Source organism: Epargyreus clarus, unplaced genomic scaffold, assembly GCF_041222505.1.
Source record: "Epargyreus clarus isolate Ecla_fem2 unplaced genomic scaffold, WU_Ecla_fem_2.2 ptg000003l, whole genome shotgun sequence".
Lineage (NCBI taxonomy): Eukaryota > Metazoa > Arthropoda > Insecta > Lepidoptera > Hesperiidae > Epargyreus > Epargyreus clarus.
Genome location: NW_027332211.1, coordinates 9,356,479 through 9,375,971, shown reverse-complemented (window position 1 = coordinate 9,375,971; position 19,493 = coordinate 9,356,479). Strand labels below are relative to the sequence as shown.

At 35.0% G+C, this 19,493-nt stretch overlaps 1 protein-coding gene across 3 annotated transcripts in view; it reads left to right on the top strand.

Annotated features, from left to right (window-relative positions):
• The first annotated feature begins 592 nt into the window (after positions 1 to 592).
• grh (grainy head) overlaps positions 593 to 19,493 on the top strand; it is a 106,629-nt gene continuing 87,728 nt past the window's right edge. For all 3 annotated transcript variants that reach the window (XM_073087494.1, XM_073087486.1, XM_073087477.1), the window contains exons 1-2: positions 593 to 775; positions 3,530 to 4,161. In XM_073087494.1, coding sequence (XP_072943595.1) covers positions 608 to 775; positions 3,530 to 4,161 — 800 coding nt within the window. In that variant the 5' untranslated portion in view covers positions 593 to 607. The remainder of the gene's footprint in view (positions 776 to 3,529; positions 4,162 to 19,493) is intronic.

Genomic DNA, 19,493 nt, shown 5'->3' with positions numbered 1-19,493 from the left:
AGTGTAACTAAAAACTTTTATTTAATCAGTTTAAAATAAACTTAATACCTTCCATTATATATTTCTCAGTTACAGTAATTAATTGTAATTATTTTTCTGTACCAGAGGTCCCACGGTCATTACTATATGAAAATATAAAACATTATATATATCTTATATAATCTTAAATTCATGTAAGGAAACTTGTATAGATTAAGCAACTAAGTTGATTGCGTATTTTGTAACTGCTGCTGTTGCCAAGAACGGTTGACGTTGTCGGGAAAGAGGCTAACCTAGCGGTAGCAACACAGGGCGGCGTTCGTAGCCTCGAGCGGCGCCGCAGGCATCTGTCCCTGTTTTGTATTTCGGCATTTGTAACCGAACAAATATAATTCACTAGTTAACTTTTGAAGTATATTTCACATGTGAATAATTAAATGGCCATGGTACAGATATGTATACAAATATGTAATGCTAAAATATACCTATTTATGCTTTATTAAAAATAATTTGCAAAAGATTTCAATGTGGCTCGCAACAGGGACCATGAGACACCCTGGGCAACGTCCTCGGATAGGAGGGCCAGCATGCGCGGAAGATAAATTCGTCGTTTTGGTGCGTGCGAGAGATGGCGCGGGCGGCGCGGGGAGGCGCGGAGGGCGGCGGCGTCGGCGCGCGGAGGCTGTTGCGCTCAGAGCACCTGCGCCCGCGCTCCGAAGCGCCGCACGTCGCGTGCTCGTGTACCCGCGCCCGCGCACCGGCCTGCGCCGCTCGCAGCGTCGTGACGCCGCCCACGGTACGTGACACGCCGGTGGCGCGTCGGGGTCGGGCGACAGCGCGTTCGTCACTGCGCTGAGCCGCTGGCTGGCACACTCGGTTGAGCTGCCTGGCCGGTTTTGTAATTTCGCCGGGCGGGCCGTGACGTCACGAGACTAGTTTGACGCGCGTGTGTGACGGCCTGCGCCAGGACGCCCTCGCTGCGACGTCGTTGCCGCCCCCGACCTTAGTATCAGTGCAATGACGTGCTCGTTTGTATACCACAACCGCTGATAACAGTATAGTGACGATAACTATTGCAGTTAACGTAATTTTCCTCCAATGTGTTCCGAGAGCTGGTTTCTTTGTTTGTCATTGGTACCTTGTTATTATATTCATTGAGTATGTTTGGAATGTGAGTTATCTTGCAGTATCTTATTATATTCAAAATATAGTGGTGTGAAACCCAAATTATACGTGCTGTACCTCTCCATACGAATAGTTAGCACACGGAGCTGTTGGCTTCTGTGTGTGAGTAAATTACGTGCGCTTATTTCTTGTATCGATGTGTTCGGCGAGCTTCATACATATGTCGATGTGTGCGAGCGTACACTTCGACATCCCAGCTTCGCGGCGGAGCCTTTTTGTAATTTTATTTTTCCTCCTGCAGCGAGGGAATAGCGCTCTCAGGCATGTGGTAACTTATACAGACGTCATCTAGATATTTCCATTGGAGTTAAAGTTACTTTTACAGATCCCTTTAAACTAATTGTTGTTATCATTACAAGATTTAAAACAATACTAAATGGCGTGTATATGTTTATATACCTACATAACTAATATCTTAATTACCCTCTGACAATGAACGATCTTATGCATTAAGCAATTATTTTTAAATAATGACAAGCTGATACTGTAGCGAGATTAAAATAACTGTTACTATTTATGTTTTTTACAGTATACATATAGCCGTTTATATAAATGTGGATTCTGCGGCTAATCTTAAGTACAAACAAAGCAAATTTCAAAGTTGTGTCAAATACCTTGTATGGGCAAACAAGCTGTGGAATTATATCTGTCCAGCTCTAACTTATAACTCACGTCACAGGACGGAATCATATTCTGTCTCTTTTACTCCGTCCTTTCTACCTTGAGTGCCTGAATTGAGAAAGCTTTTGAAGCATGATAACGCAATTGCGAAGCCTTTTGAAAACATTGACATTATTAATATAATCCAATGAAAGAATTTAGGATTTTTTTTATCATAACCCTACAGGCAGAAAAGCAATAATTCCACAAAAAAATTGTTTAGTTATAATACTTATAATTATATTGGTTTAACCAACAATAAAATATTTTGTTATTTTAGTCAATTTTGTAGATCAATTTAATAAAAGGAACTGGAAAAACTGTTCAAATTGGTACCTTCATTCCTTTGTTGTAAGATGTTTGAGGCAATAATCGTCTGTTTTCATATTATTTTCTATAATTCTAAGCTCGTCCTATATACTTATAGGAAACATCTGATTGATTGTATCTATTGATTGCTCGGAAATGATCGTTAAACCTACCACTGAAGTTGTTATTGTTGTTAAGAAGTCTTACTTGTTCTCTTATAGGTGAGTGTTGTGTTCCAACAAGTCGAACAAGCACGTGGTTGCCATAGTGTTTCCAGTTTTACCGTTTGGTGGTGCTTTCTGCCGGCCAGGGCAGTTCCTGAACAAGTTCGGGCGCTTCTCGGGGATCAGGTGCCACTTGATACTTGTTGTTTTCTAACTGGATTCGAATCAGCTGTTTACCCTTTGGAAAATTAGTAGTTACGTAGATTACGCGAATGTATAGTTACGAGAGGTTCTGATATTCGTATGATTAAGTAGAATTTAAATATATATATGTATATAGTATGTTTAATTTATTAGTGTTGCCACATCTTTAAAAAATATTTTTTAATTAATTAACTTTTAAATTTTTCTCAGACATCCGAATAAATAATTTATTACAGACTTGTCACTTTGTCTGAATGATATTACTGTTTGGTAGATGGATCGTGTAATCTCGTAATTCTTGCATAACTATATTATGTACTATTGTTACTTATATGTGTGTGTGCGTGTTGTGGTTCTCGGAAATGACATGAACGATTTGTTTTGTATCGATAATGTTATCGTTTTAAATTTTCCTAGATTTGAGTTGCAAAAATTGTTTTTCCACAAATAAATAATTAATTATCCATCCACACTCTCACAAAAAAATCACACACGTCGAGCAAAGGTCTTTCACTCAAATGTTTATTATAATTTGTAGTAGGTATTATTTTGTAGTAATACCTACTCTATTGTTCTACTCTATTATTACAGTAGTTGCTAATGGTACAGATAGTAATAGATAACTTGTGCAGTTAAAATACTTATAATCTATTTGGAGAAGTAAGCAATTTAACTGAAGTTCCCTACACGAAATTTACTAGTAAATATGACATTCTTGACGCATGTTTGTTTTTTAAATAAGAACTGTGTTGTGAATGAAGTGAGACTAAAAATGGTTTCGGCTCTTGAGGGACTAAAGCTGAGTCTACAATGACGCAAGTTGTTTAATAAATAAAAATTGGGAAGCTTCACTACTAGTATAATTATAACGAAGAATTTATAAAATCAATGAATGCAAGTTACCAATGATGATTTAAGACAATAAAACGAGCACGTCGTTAGCTGTTACTTTTAGCCACCGACAATAATTTCAATTTGGATAGGTTACTTGGGGCTCGGTTAGTTTATAACAAGATGTTTAATTTCAGAAATATAAATTGGGGCTGTCAAGTGTTGAGCGGGGCGCTCCTAAGTGGCGCCTCCGCCTGCACGAAGACGTGGCTACGCGTGCGCTGCGTAGCGTCATGTCCGTATCGCCCCAGCCCGCGCCCGGCTGCGAGGAGCGCGCGCGCACCCCCCGAGCCCTCGCCTCGCCGGGCTCCACGCCACGTTCGCCGGCACCCGCGCATGCTGTCCTCGCTACCATGACGCCAGTGCAGCCTGCGCACGACTACTATCCCCATAAGGTCGAAATGGACTCCGACGACGGATACCCGCCTGAAGCGCACTCCTACCGCCATTCCCCGCACGAATTAGCAGCTTATGCTCCTGATAGCAAAGTACCCGTTCAGCCTGACGTTTACGATCAGGGAATGGAATCAATCGATGAAAAAACTCCAATAGATCTCATATATGAAGACGATAAACAGACTGTAATATATACGACGACTCCAGACCAAAAACGAGTCGAAATGATAAGCGGACAGTTAGAAGATGGGCAGTTAGTGAGTGGAGGAGGACAGTTGGTTGACGGTGGAGTATCAGTGGTGGTGGGAGCTCCCGGACAAGGCACCGTCCTCGTTTTAGCCGATGAACTTGGACAAGTCATAACAATACCCAGGTAAGACTTTTGTTTATTGTTTCTAGATTAGTATTTGTTTTTTTTGTACTGTGTAATGTACGCCTATCGGAAAAAAAATGTAAAAGTAACTAGAATATACCTTACGAGTATTATTTAGAAACTTATTTGCAATGCACCTCGCATTTCTTTATTGTTTATTTATAATTATAGGCTTTTATAGTGATAGTAGTGCTTTTATTTGACAATGATACAGGCCACTACGCTTATTCATTGGCATTTAAAGGTACTACGTAACTACGTAATATTTTTAAACAGTTTGCGCCTGTTAGCATGGTAACTACAGTCAAGAGATGAGTTCTGTAGACAGATTAATTAGCAATTACTTGTTCGTGTAGCGACGACGACGGTTCCGCGCGATCGGCGAGAAACAAATAATTTTTGTGCAAGTGAGTGGACGGTGTGTATAGTTTCAAGAATGAGGTGTTCGTGTCGGAGGTCCAGTGTAACGGTTGTACGCGTTAGGAGCGGCGCGTGTGGGCGGAGCGACGTGCTCACCTTGAACTTGCCGCGAGAGCTGTGTCCGCGCAACCACTCGCACCATCGGATCACAATTCGATGGTGGTCGTATTCACTTGCCATCGAATATGAGAACTAACCAATTCCCTATTAGCAATCGGACAATCGAGCAGCATATCTACGATCGAACTTAAGAGCTTGGTTAATATACCAGGGCCCTAATAGTTAACAGAGCTAAGTTATATTCCTGGCAGCTTCTATAAAGATTTTAGTAGGTAGTCGTTTTAGAATTATTCATTAAATAAAATAGCCCTTTCCGTGCTATTCACAATGCCTTTTGGTAGATATTTACAATAGGCAAAAAATGTTAATAAGTATGATAAAAAAAGGTCAATCACTGTTATAGTCTGCGCCAAACTGCTAGTCAGCTCTGAAGTTGTTGCGAGCAAGTGTAGCCATACAATTTGCTATGGCGACGCGATTCATTTCTATATTCAGAGCGGACTAGCAGTTTTACGCGGACTATACTTTATTAAACTCACTTGATGCTTAGGTAGGTACACCGTAGAATTGATTTTAGAAAAGTTTGGAAAATCCAAAAGTGCACGACTCATAATGCTCATTTAATTATGAAATATAAAAAAAAAAAACTTAAGTCGTTCAAAATTAATTGCCGAAAAAACAGCTGTAGTAGGAAGAAGGTACTGCACAAGCGCCCCTGGTGGAATAATGTACATAATATATATATAGATATACAGTCTTGTAGTTTTCGTTTTTTATTAATTGCAATTAAACGACACTGAATTAATTAATCATTCGCATTCAGTGACCTACAATCGTCGATTAGAATTTAAAAAAAAAAAAATTAACTCAAATGATGGATTTTTTCACAAGTTACAGTGTTTTCAGGTTTCACACATGACGGACAGGAAATTTTTTTGACCTATTTTGGTGTTTTTTTCCAATTCTATTGCAGTAAATCAATTTTTAAAAAGTATGGAATTAATCTCCATTAAATTATCTCGACAATAGTATGCAAAATATCTTGATTCCGTGAACTATCAAGGCTATAATAATAAAAATAGCCGCCAAAATGAAGCGAAAAAAATTTTTCGATCGTAAAGCACTCTCTGATGCTTCGCATCATGAGTCGTGCAAAAAGAATTATTTTTATTTGCTCATAAAACTAGGATGAAACTTATTTCATCCAAGTTTTGTGAGCATATGCATATATATTCGATAAGTAGTCAGATTTACTTTAATCGCTTTACTTTAACAATTACAGTTACGTATTTGATAAATGCATTACGATATATAAAAGTCAAACTTAATATTCACACGAATGTATGAATAGATATTTCTGAATAGATCCGCAGTTGTATTACAATATACAAGCACATTTAGCTACATAATTGCACCTAATGGTCACAAAGTCACAAGTAACTAGACGTAACCGCCGCAAAAAGATGCCACGTGTATGTCATTCATAATCTGATGTTGATATCTCGTACGTTGACGTAATGTAAATACGTTAGATTAGGCCGCTCGCGTTCGCTGCTTTGTGGAAAATTTAAATTTTTGTTAAGGAAGCAGGTTCGCATCGTTTGCATATTTTATTGGTGCTTGAGTATGTATTTGTATCTTCGCTGGTAAAATATTATTAAGGTAATCTGCGATTTTACCGAATTCGAATTCGCTATTCATAGCAATATTTAATTCAATTTTAATACTTAAAAATTAAATTTGAATTTTTTTATTGAAATTGTTATATAAGAATATTATGTTTCGTTTTTAATTAGACTATTGAAAATAACAATCTGAAATAAACTTTATAAGCTGTGGTAGAATCTTTGTTAAGTAACTACACAGAAGGTGGTTCACATTTACAGCTTGGAAACTTTAATTTAATTAGCATCCTTCTTAAAATCAATGTGTTCGAATACAAAAAATATTTGAAAGATTTTGGATGATTAAAAATGGCAATTTTAATCCAGGTCATTTATATCCATAGTTACCTATTGCGAGCTTTAATGATAAGGGTGGATAAATGAAAAAGCTTTCAAAAAATGAATAAATAAACTCGATATGGATTGGTAGGTAGGTAAGTGATAAAAACTCGGCTGAATCGTTTAGGACGCAGGCCGAGAGGCTGCCCTGCCTCACCCGCCGCGCCTCCGAGACTTTAATGATGACTTTTTGTTGCACTGCGGTGCATGCCAAAAGCGGTGCGCGAATGTGGATCTGTATAGCCAACGACAAACCTATTCACAGCCTTGTTTTTGTTCGTGTGTACATGTATTGAAAATAGTTTTTAGAAATAGGTACATGTTGTTAAATATATTATTTTTTTAACATCTGTAGCCCTTTCATAACTGCACCGGAATCTAGACAAAGTATCGGTTGGCAAATAAATTCAATTCCCTGAATTATAAATAAAGAAATATAAACAATTATACGTTAAAGTGTATGAAAAGAAGGAGTAACGATTGGACATCGGACAAAAAAATCTTGCACATTGTATTCGAAAGTAATTAAAGTGCCATTACGTTAAAGCAATGTGTCTCGCTGGCTTCTGTGCCCTGGGCACATCCTTAAAAGGCGACAGGCCGCGTCCCCCGCCCGCCGCCCGCCGCCCGCCGCAGTCTTATTTTATTGCCTCGCACTCGATGCAGCGAGCCCTCGAGATGAGCTTACCATCGCTTGGGTTCTCGCCCCATTCATTTATTTAATGTAATTATTTGACCGGTAAACTGCTTTTTTGGAAATCATAACAGTTACTTTACATTTTTTATCAGTCTGCATCGACTTTAGTTGAACATTCTTTTAAAAGTCGCTGGAGAACGATCTTTGCAAAACGGTGTGAAAATATGTATCTTGTTTTAAAAACAGTTTTATTACATTTTGTAGCACTTGTGATATGCGTTTCTAACTCCAAATTTATTCGACTGATAAAACATATTTTTTTTAATTGATCTGAAACCATCATACATATCCATACGATAAACAATATACATTTACAATACTTCTCGTACGCTACTCGTTAAATTAATAGACTAGTTAGTACATCATAAATTCCACTTTATTCCGATGTAAAGCTCCCCAAAGGAATCGAAATTATTTCGTGTCTAGTTACCTTTAACGAGGCATTGTTATTAGAAGATTAAATTTAATAACAACTTCAATTAATGCTAATGCTAAAAGATACAGGGTCAATAACCCAATGCAGGAAACATGGAAGCAAGTTGCGAGTAAAAGACTTCAACGGGGTCTCGCTATAATTATTCCCTAGTCGTACCTACATGTAAGTTATAAATTAATCCATTTTTAATTTACCTGTCTGGGTAATGTTAATTAATTATTATGACATTATGGTAAGTAAATATTATAAGATTTTAATTTATTTGCATTAAATTGCTTTAAACATCAACTATCAAGATGAGATTGTTATTCAAAATGAATCTCGCTGTCAATAGTGGCTTCGTTTACAAACACAGAGTTCAGTGTGTCCTTTAAAAATTAACGATCATCCTTTCTACCTGATGCCGCTGTCCGAGTGCAAATAAAAAACGGTTTCCCCCACGTAAAGGGTTCACTTCCCATCACACGGAGGTTGTAGATAGTCATGCACACACGCGTCTCGCACCCACACATACACGCCAACGACGGTACTTTGGGCACCGGCGGCGAGGCAGCGTCCGACAGAAATCTCGCCGGGGGATAAAATTTCTTTTAGCGTAAGAGTAACATGGATCACCTCACATTTTTAATTTTGGTTTTTCATAAAAAAAATACTTTTTCGGTTTCACTAAAAATAAATGTTTTTATAACTGCCATTAATAGTTATTGATTAATTATTTTATTTATAATAACATTATATATTACTTTATACATTACTTAAATAATAAATAACGATACAAAATTTGAAGCAAAATAATCGATAAAATAGTTTTTAACGTATTTAACACGCGGTTTGTCTGGTTTGTATGGATATAAAAAATAAAACTTATGTGTCTGTCTGAGAATTTGAAATAACTGCTTTTGTTTATGTGCAAATAAGCAAAATATCAAATTACTATTTGAAAATAATAAAAGAGATAATTTAATATGTTATATCAGAAATCATGTATTTATGATTTACCTCTTAGTTGATTCCACCACACCGGAGTCTCAGAAGTCAACTATTTGAGATTTGAGATATACGAACTTGGAGGCGTTCGACTGCACTAATATAGGTAGGTATTTGGGTTGACACGGGCTCGGTCGTACGTACTACATACGACGCGTCAACTGGACCACAACCTCCTCTAACGATTGTATAGAGATGTCTTCCTACTGGACTAGTCACTTCTCAGAGTTTCGACCGAAACTGGTTTTTTAGCCAAAACTGAAACCAAACTGAAACTGAACTTTCGGTTTGTCCTAGTTTCGGCCCAAACCGAAATTAAAACTATTTTAAGATTCATAAAAATGTACATAATTCCTTCGAATTTAGAGATTTACAAAGTTTTAAATAGTAAAGTTATTTTTGGAAATAACTTTATTTTTAACCAAAAGTTGAATTTATCAGAAGTGGTCGTCAGCGTAATAAAGGTCAAGTACACACGAAACGCCTGCTATTCGAAGGCCCGAGTACAACCGAACGCAATCCGAGACCACACGAACGTATGTTTTGGCCGAGCCGAAAGATTCGGCCGATTTCTGGCCGAAACTGAAATTTTGGCCGAAATATGTTTTTTGTATCAGGTTCTACTGAGACTGAAGACATTCGTAATATGAGCTGGTTATTAACTCGATATCATTTAATTTCGGAATTAAAAATGCTGCTTAATTATAACGTAACAATTTATATTTCAATCGGCGATCTTCATAATGAGATTTACGAATATAAATATTAAAAAAATACAAGTAAGCCTACAAAATATTGATCACTAAAAATCTTTTTATATTGGTCACAATATTTTCAGGCAGGTCCAGTGTAAGCACAGAAGCAGGTGGTTGTATTTTGACGATCCTTTTTTCCTCACCTAAAAGCCACAACCGTACGAGAGCAAATCCATTATAAGGTTTTATTATCTCATATCGAGGTTTGGGATTGTATGGCATCACTATTTTATGAGGCCGATGTCCAGCTTAAGCTTAACGAAATTGATCTTTAAGGTTTTCGAAATAAAATCGAATTTTAAATTTATCTATTGGGGCATTTTAATTATTCATAGAGATGCAACATTTTTTATACCGTTCGGAGCTCTTTTATGGACACAGGTTTTATATGAATTCGATAGCTATTTAGAACTATGGATCATCAGCATCATCAACACCCATCACTGTCTCACTGCTGGGCAACGTTAATAATGAGAAGCGCAAAGTCATAGTCGCAATGGCGCAATGGCCGATGGTGTATTGGGAGGCTCTAGAATACTCTATATACATACATACTATTTATAGAACGAGAACTGAGGACTAAGGTCATGTACTATCCTAGGTTGATAGCTGACAAGTAAACTCATGGTACGATCTTGTAAAGACATATATTAATTAACTCAGTTTTAATGTCAAATATTTCTGAACAACAAAATAACCTAAATGAGAGAGGCGTTTGCCTTGTAGCGAGACTGTAATAGAGTGCTGGAAACTGTTTTATTTATAATATTAAATTTACCGAAGGTGGATTATGGAAAATAGTCCCTTCTATATATTTTATGAAATATGGTAGATATATTTTTGCATGCCAATGTACATACAATTGAACTTGAGATATGAACAACATAATGTATCTTTTTACTTTTAACATAAAATAGATTTTTTTGCTATAGGTTTTATTTATAATATTAAATATAATCTTTTATAAAAATATCTTTTAAAGCTTGTAAAAGTTACTCATATTGGTTGTAACACATGATTTTTTACATCTTTAAAATTAGCAACAAAAGTGTTATAATTATATGACAACTTCACACTCTGTCCGTCCTTTTATATTATTTCCATCCTGTTTTGTATTTTCATGTCTTTCGTAAGACCACTTAAGTATTTTGAAATCATTAACCAACTTTGCATAGATAGGTATCTATAATCATTGAATCGTAAAATCGGAGAAACTGTTTATTCATCACATTGACATCGTCTGTATACACACAAACGCACCTTGTGTTTGTTTGAGTAAGGCATGAGTGTGTATTGTAGCTTATTAGTGTGATAAAGACAGAACACGGCATCGATCTGAGCGACCGAGAGAAATAACCGACAACAAGGCTAGCTCTACCATATATGTATACGAATGTACGATTTTATTAACATGATTCGTTTTACGGTTCGACATTATAATAATATATGGATACACGATAAACGAACTTAAAGACGAAGGCCTCAGTTTATAAACTTAAAAATAATATAGTCTTGAAATCTTTGTTTCATAATCTTTTTCAATAGTACTTTTTACGACAAAAATGTGAAAGTAGCGAGGTTCAGGCTGTAAAATACCTATATAGTTACTATAATCTGTACGTGTACGAACTCAACAGTCGTTTCATTACAGATATGATATAGAGTTATATATAGAACATATTTATAATATGTATTAATATAAGTTGAACCTATATCAATATGGTACAAAATGTTCCTTGACGCAGTTACTAATTGTGGACATTAAACAATATTCGATCCTTGCTAGGTACTTTTGTTTATTTAGTTTAAATTTAGTACATGCATGAATAGTTATAATTTGAAATGCTAATTTCATATTGCTTATATGTACGTACCTATTTATGGTGCCGAATAAAGTCTCGTGTGAAGCATGATTTTTTCATCGGCATTGTTTGTGATCATTTCTATGATATTTAACAAATACGTAATATTCCAAGTAAGTATTATTTGTTACTTATAAGTAAGAAAAATGCTTTTAAAAATTAAGGAAAAAGTTTGTTTAAGTTTCCATTGTTACTTTGCTAAGGTTAAGACCAATTCGTGGTGTTTTAAGAAATTAATCCTTGACTTTTCTCTATTAAACGAGAATAACGAAACAAATGACCGACTTCAGTTATACGGGCTAACAATTAGGTTTGGCGACTTCTAAGCGTTGACATTATAATAATTGGATGATTGATAGTGTCACATTAAATGTATGATATTTATACCTTTTATGTACATCTTAAGGCTGTACATTCACTCGCGTGCTTATCGCCAGGGTGCGTGGACGGGGGCCGAAATCAACGACATTGCGGCAAGGACCGCCGTACAAGGGCGTGCCTCTCACTCACGTCACACCAATGTTTTCGGATGCCAATGTAATTATTGCAGTTAATCGATATCAAGTACTCGAATTGCAATAACAATACCTTAATGAAAGCGTTAATTATTATCTTAAAATCGACCATGAACGAGCGTGCCCTCTTTCGGATAGCCAGCCGGTTTTAAGTAGGTACGCAAAAATCACAATTACGTTAATTTGTATCACTTCAAAGTCTAAGAGGAAAAAAATAATAAAGGTTGCTATTAATACCATAAAGAATGTAATCAAATGAAATGATCTGCTGCGCTAGTAGGTATGTAAGGAATGGCCAATTTGTCAATTACCTACTATATAATATTTTATATATATTTTCCCAACGAATCGGTTGGTTACGTTCCCAGATAGACGTTTTTTTTTAAATTACTGTTACCTATTCATTTGCAGCAAAATATTTGCCCATCTAACTTTTTGTTTTTAAATTGTTACAATAAATGGGATGTAAACTGTTTCTCAGCGTACATATCTGTTGGTGGAATTCACTTGTCCACCTATGTAGGTTTAAAAAAGAAAGACTGAGAGGGGCTATATAGCGTGTTTTTTGCGTGGCACAGTGAGTGCCGAGCGCGCCACCGCACATACAAGGAGTCACAATCCGCCACGTCTCCGCCGCACCGCGATGTAAATGATCCCTTTGAATAATGTATCCCATTCTTGGTCATCTCTTCTACTATCATATAAGGTACAAGGCAATTAACCGTTACTTCAAACTGCTTTCTATCTACATAAACTCGCGAGGAAATACGCTAATTGTTGTCAAAGACGTTCTTCAGATTCCACATTTATGTGTCTTTATCAATTCGTTACCGCGATGACTAAATAAGTATATTTTATTTACAACTATGTATTACATAGTTCCGAATGAGGTGCATCAAGTAAAATATTTATGTAATTATTTACTTGGATTATATTAAACTTCTGAAGAAACTATTTAACAAGCAGATAAAGTTGGCTTGTTTAGAGGTTTTCTACGAAACTAATAAATATTTACTTACATTTTTTTAAAATAGGGGATTACATTTGTATTTTTTCTGTCTGCAGTAGAACAACCCTATTTTTCCTTTAGATGCCTTAGAAGGTGATAAAGGGATTAAATCTAAGAAGTTAGACAACAAGCATAGGAAACGTCTTTTTAGCAGACTTATTTTCAGCACACGATTTGTAGGAACATTCCCAAAACACAAGAATTAAATGTTATATCAAAAATTGATAGTTCATCTGTTGCTGGTTGTTTGATCGGTAATCGTGCTTCTGTTATGGATTTTAATATCTATGCAATAAATAGATCTCCTTTAGGTATATCAGAACACTTATCACACAACAATGTTTCTGCTTTATCATGGTCAGCAACATTTTATGATCACTTTTCATTGATTAAAATCTATATTTCTGCAAGAATTTACTTCCATTACTTGTTGTCTATTTAAATACAGCAATCAGTCTCGGAGTCTTTTATGTGTTGGTGGTGGTCTAGACGAATAGATTGTATCTGGTAATTAATGTTTATATCGATGAAAAACTAGTCAACTTTTCAGAAGAAACAATATTTTTTATCTTATGGGACGTTAAATTTAAATGAAAATGGTTTAGTAAAGCAGTTACTCCTTCATATACCTATTTATATGTACACGAAGTTATTAGGTATATTCATATAGGTATATATGTATAAATTTAATTATTCAGAAATATTTGAGGAGAATTTGTAATCAATCAGCGCCTTGAGTTATTATTGCCGCGAATTACCAAGTTGATTTCAAAATATTACCTGCATCAATGCAAAATATGATCTACACAAATGCTTATACTTTGGGCGAAATTAATCAGTACTCAATATTGGATATTAATTGATGATCAAGTTAATTATAATAATCATGTTAAATTTATGTTTTATTTCAAATTAATGTTGTTTGTTTCTTCACACTCGATTGCAAACACAACCCAATGAATAATTACTTTCTTATTCCACACATTTCTTGTTATAGGTAGGTAAATATAATTTTCACTTTCTTTCTTCACAAATGTTGCTACAATTATTATCGTTCCAGCACAGATAATATAAATAAAACAGTAGGTACATTTACATGTTTATTTCACATTAAAAAAAAATTAACAAAAATACAACCGACTTTTATATCACTACAAAGTAAAAAATAATTCAAATAAATGTTGGTTTAGTACATATTTCTGAAGTCGGCGCTCAATATATTTCGTTGGATAACGATGTAAACAACGTGTTTAATATGAGCGCATTAGACACAAAAAAAAAATAATTATTAAAATCGGTCCACTAACGGCGGAGTAATTCGTGTACATAGAAAAAAAAAAGATACCGGCCGAATTGATAACCACCTCCTTTTTGAAGTCGATTAAAAATAGTTCACGATTTTGGTTAATAGATAGCTACATTATGATCCGGTATCGTAATTTATATAAATCTAATTAGTAGTTTTTTTAATTATATATAGGTACCTAATTTATTTGACGTTTATTAGTTTTTTTTATTTATAGAATAATTTATATACCTAATTGTGTGTAATTAGATAGGTATATGCGTTAATTTTAAAAATCATTTTTATTTTTATTTTAATTGAATTCATTTAATTGTATTGACATGTAACAAATTTTCTATATCAGCTCTCGTGTGTCCTTTGTAACATGTCCCTTACGTTTTGTGATGCTAAAAAAAATACGCAATATATATTGCTACACAAAATGAAAAAAGAAGTGATAAATTGACGTTATTAAATTTTATCAATATCTAGCAACACTGTATCTAACTAGTCACGAAATTATGAATATAGATATATTCGCGCTACTTTCGTCTTTCGTTATAATTTAGAGTGCGTTATTACCGTCTTTTACAAGTCAACGTGAAAATTCCGTACAAAACATACAAGCAAGGAAAAAATATTTATTATTGATACTTCTCACTAACCACCTTCTACGCTACAACATCGTTTTCTAGCTTTGTATAAATTAAGCTTCAATATAAGGCAGTTAAAGTTCCTGCACAGTTCTGTGCACAAAAGTGTCTATGATCTCAGCGTGTCGCTATTCAGTGCTAGCGCCATAATGTTATCGACCTAATGTAGATGCTGTATAAATCTATATTTAATATAATAGGTATTCGCATAAAATCAAATAGCGTCGTACGATATTTTATTATGTACTTACTACCTACCAGAATGCTTGGATATCGCCAACGTATTAGAGTAAAGAAACGTGAAATGACAAACGTTGTAAGTAAAATTGGACTTTATGTCAGTCGGATTTGGTATTATTTGAATAGTAGTGTGGTGGACAGGGCGCGCGAGCGGGTCACGACTGACGCGCACGCGCGTTCGTGACCTTGCCGTGCGCGCCGCGCAGAGGTCGCACTCTAGTGGGTGATGCGCTCGCGCAACACTAAAGCTTCCCTTGGACTGTTGTTTCCTATCCTAACACACGTAATAATCTTGCTTCCGCGTAGATGTTAACGTATTTTTGTACATTGTAACAATAGTGTACATTTAGATAAAATATCTTTAGTATTTCCGTCAGGTCAATTGGATTTTCGTGTTGTATTAGGAATCGGATTCTAACTCCTTAGCAAGAATCTGAATCTGAAGAAGTCCAATCGAAACTACATACAATGAATTGGGGAATAATGTAAATGTCTGAAGTGTAATAATGAATGGTACCAATTAATGACAAGGAAAATAGTTTTATTTTCTGATGAGTAATATGTATCTGAGAACATATGAATCATATTTTCTTAATCAGCGTAATCTGTTATCGAAATATTTGTAGGAGGTAATTTAACATGTTTGGTTTGTTTTTTTAAATAAGACCCAGTAAATATCTATAGGATTTTAAAGTCCTTACATTCGTTATGTGTAGGTATACGTTTTTTGCGTGTATTTAGGTAAATGTGATGATATATCTTTGCATTGCTAGATAAGTGAGAAATACGGCAAACTTCTGCTTTAAAATGTTTCCGTGAGTTTACGTTGGGAGACATTTATACATGTAATAAGGGGAAAAGGCTCAGAGGAATGAGAAATGCCGCCATAACAGGGCGTTGCAGACTTTCTCCAATGGTGACTCTCGCCCAGACGTAAACGAACTCGGTAGAAACTTTAAATTTATGTAACCAACTATACTTAATAATTTATTGGTACAATTTTATCTTGCCAAGAAGTTGATAGGTGCAATATCTTATTTCAAATCATTTACTTTTTATTTTATGATATATTGTTACATGTTTGTAGTTTAATGGTAGATCGTTATGGATCGTATTCTATTTTATAACTAAGAACTATACTATAAGTAATTATTTTGCTGCATAAGAGTTTTATGGATCGCGATAAAATAAGTACCTACGTACACAAACGACTAAAATCAGAAAACACCTTTAAAATTAATTTTAATTTGTAATGTGTGGTTTGACACATTTGTGTAATGTGTCAAACCGAGGTTTGAACCCGAGATGCGTCGCATACGCAGTTGTATATAAAATCTAACGTTTTAATACCCACTCACATAATTACCGTAAAGTGCACATATGCTAATTAGGTATATTCAAAATTCTTATATGGTTAAGGTCAATATTAATCTTCAAATTTATGCAACGTATTTGAATATTTATCTTTTGATAAAGTGCGGTAACATTCTGTAATATTTTTTTGTTCTTTTGTTTTTATCTGAAACGTATTCCGTGCGCGGTTTCTTCCGCGTGCTCTCCTGTGAAGTTATTTAACTTCTTTTAGGCTTACATATTTTAGAAGTACAAATAAGCTTGAATAAAATCTTCCATAAAGTCCTGTAGAAAGCTAATAGATAAGTATGCCAATTTTTAAAATAAGAACGTTTAGATAGAAAAAATATAAACGATAATTTGTGTTTTGGTATGTTATAATTCTTAGGTTTATGGGTTAAAATGCGGTGTTCAGTATTATTACTTGTATAGATAATTTTTAAGGTGGTTACTAATTCCACCGGCCTTGTAATGTGTATGCAAATGCATTTTATATAAAACGTTTGTAAACGAATCTTGACTGGAGTAAAAAAGTTGTCATACATTACCCTTGGTTCAGTCGTTATAAGTCCCACAGATGGCAGCACCGCGCCGCAAGACTATTGCTTGTTCATGCAAATGCTCTTCATTATATATTATAATGAATGAAACACTAATTTGTATTTTTATCCTCTATATCCAACAAAAAAATGCTTCTCATACTTATACAAATGTACTGCAAGAGGATTTAAAATTTCTATGCGTACATACTGAGTATGGAAAAATATCATTAGGCACCTGTAGTAAAGAACTTCAGAAATTTGATACCTAATTTAATTTCTTAACATTGTTTCTTTTTCTTGGTCTGTTAAAGGCAGATAACGGGTATTTTGGTGGGCCGGCCTTATTCAATACAGAATACACACATCATTTTGTTATGAAACTGGTTTTATTTTCTGGCAATGTTTAAATAACGCCTAGAAGACATAGGTATTCCATTGAGTGATATCGTTTTCTAAAACGAAAAAGCCGAATGCGTAAACGTCCAATATGTAGCGCCGAAAAAAATGGGCATTAAATAGGTATGCCGTTTTGATTTATCTAGTGTATGTTGTTTTAAAATGTATGATGAACTTTTCAATTTCATTAGAACCTACACCAAATATCTTCAGACACAACTCAATTATTCCCATCGGTTGAGGAGTTACATATTTTGACTCCCGAGCCACATTATCAGACCCTTAAATAGTCAATGATAAACTGCTTTTGCAATTTCATTAGAACCTACACCAAATATTTTCGAACAGAACTCAATTATACCCATCGGTTGAGGAGTTACATATTTTGTCTCCAGAACCCACTCTGATCCTCATCATATTTAAAGGGGACTAACTTGCAGCAATTGTCCACACACGAAATTAAAGGCATTAAAATAGGTTCATAAACGGCGAAGTTATGGCTGTTATATTTACATGGGTGGAGGAATTCCCCTCATTTTCTCCAGAACCCATCCATGAATCCTAACCATATTTAAATGGGACCAACTTCCAGCTCGTCTCTATACAATAAAAAAAGAATTATTAAAATCCGTTCACTAACGGCGGAGTAATTCGTGTACATACATAAAAAAAGAAAAAAGATACCGGCCGAATTGATAACCACCACCTTTTTGAAGTCGGTTAAAGATGCGTTGCTGAGGACTAAAATGGAACGCCTCGGATAAGTGTGACTCCCTGATTACATCCTTCAAACCAGACCACAAAATAAAAACTCCAGAACAAAACAGCGCTTAACACTGCTGTTATTACACCGAAATAGGTGTGGTGTGGTGGTGGTCCCGCTGGAGTCGAATTAAAAGTAAACCATCTTCAAATTTCATCCTACCAAGTGGAATCTAACGATAACTCATATTTATTCAGTTCAATGTCAAGTTTGAAATTCATGATACTTGATGCCCATAAAGTGTAGTTATTTGCCATAATTGAGAAATTAATAAGTAAATTTAATTGTTAATTGTTATAAAGTTACGTTGGTTGTATTTTTTCCTTACTTAGATCGAAGTCGCCAGTAACTACGTTTATTTTTTAATTTTAGTTGATGATAATAGCTAAAAGTATGTATTTCTGATATTCCCTGTTGAATGTAAACATTATCAGTAATCCTGGTAAGGGACCAGGAGTTTTTACGTTTCGACAAATATGACTGTTTTGATATTTACGTATTTGCCCATACAAATTCCAATCAGCGCCCCTAGCGGATTGTGTCAGAACTAGGAAATCGTATTGGCCCATACGTAAACAAATACCAAAACAGTCATATTTGTCGAAACGTAAAAACTCCTGGTAAGGGTACAGGTCCCAGTCAACTTTTACAATTGTTTATATGCTGGTACGAAATTAGGACATTTTTTCTAAATCATTCAAATTTTGTGGGGTGTCATAATTTCACGAATATAAGAGCGAATTAACGTATTTTTAAATTGTGAACAACGCGTATGTTTACGCATGAGTTAGGTAAATAAATTACAATATACTTGTAGAGTTTCATGGATTATGAAAAGGTGTTTAATGTAGGCAGTAATTTGACTTTTTATGTTAAAATGTAAAATTCTCTCTATGTATGTTCTGTTATCAAACCTGACTGATTTATTGATTGCAAAAAGTGGTTTTATATCGCAGTCCCTACTGTAGTGGGTCTTAATAATCCGTTCAGAGCGAAGCCGAATAGGCGATGATGATTTTAACATGTTTTTATTACGTTCATTTATAAATCGATATCGTCACTAGGATCTTAATGTAAAACTCTCTTGCCTCTAAATAAAGTTTAATTGGTAGTCATTATAAATTTAAATTTGAATCATAAGGTTTACTTTGGTTAGCGTCTTAGAGGATTCCGGCGACGAGTTACTATTATGGCAATCATGATTGAACGCATTCCTGCCATTTCCATCACCCGATGAGCGCACGTACAGGTACACGTATCCTAACATAGGCTTAAAGGATAACGGACTCTAGCTAAATCTCGTCATTTCCTTAGCATAATGAACAATATTATGAGGCTCACTAAGTGTAGGTACCT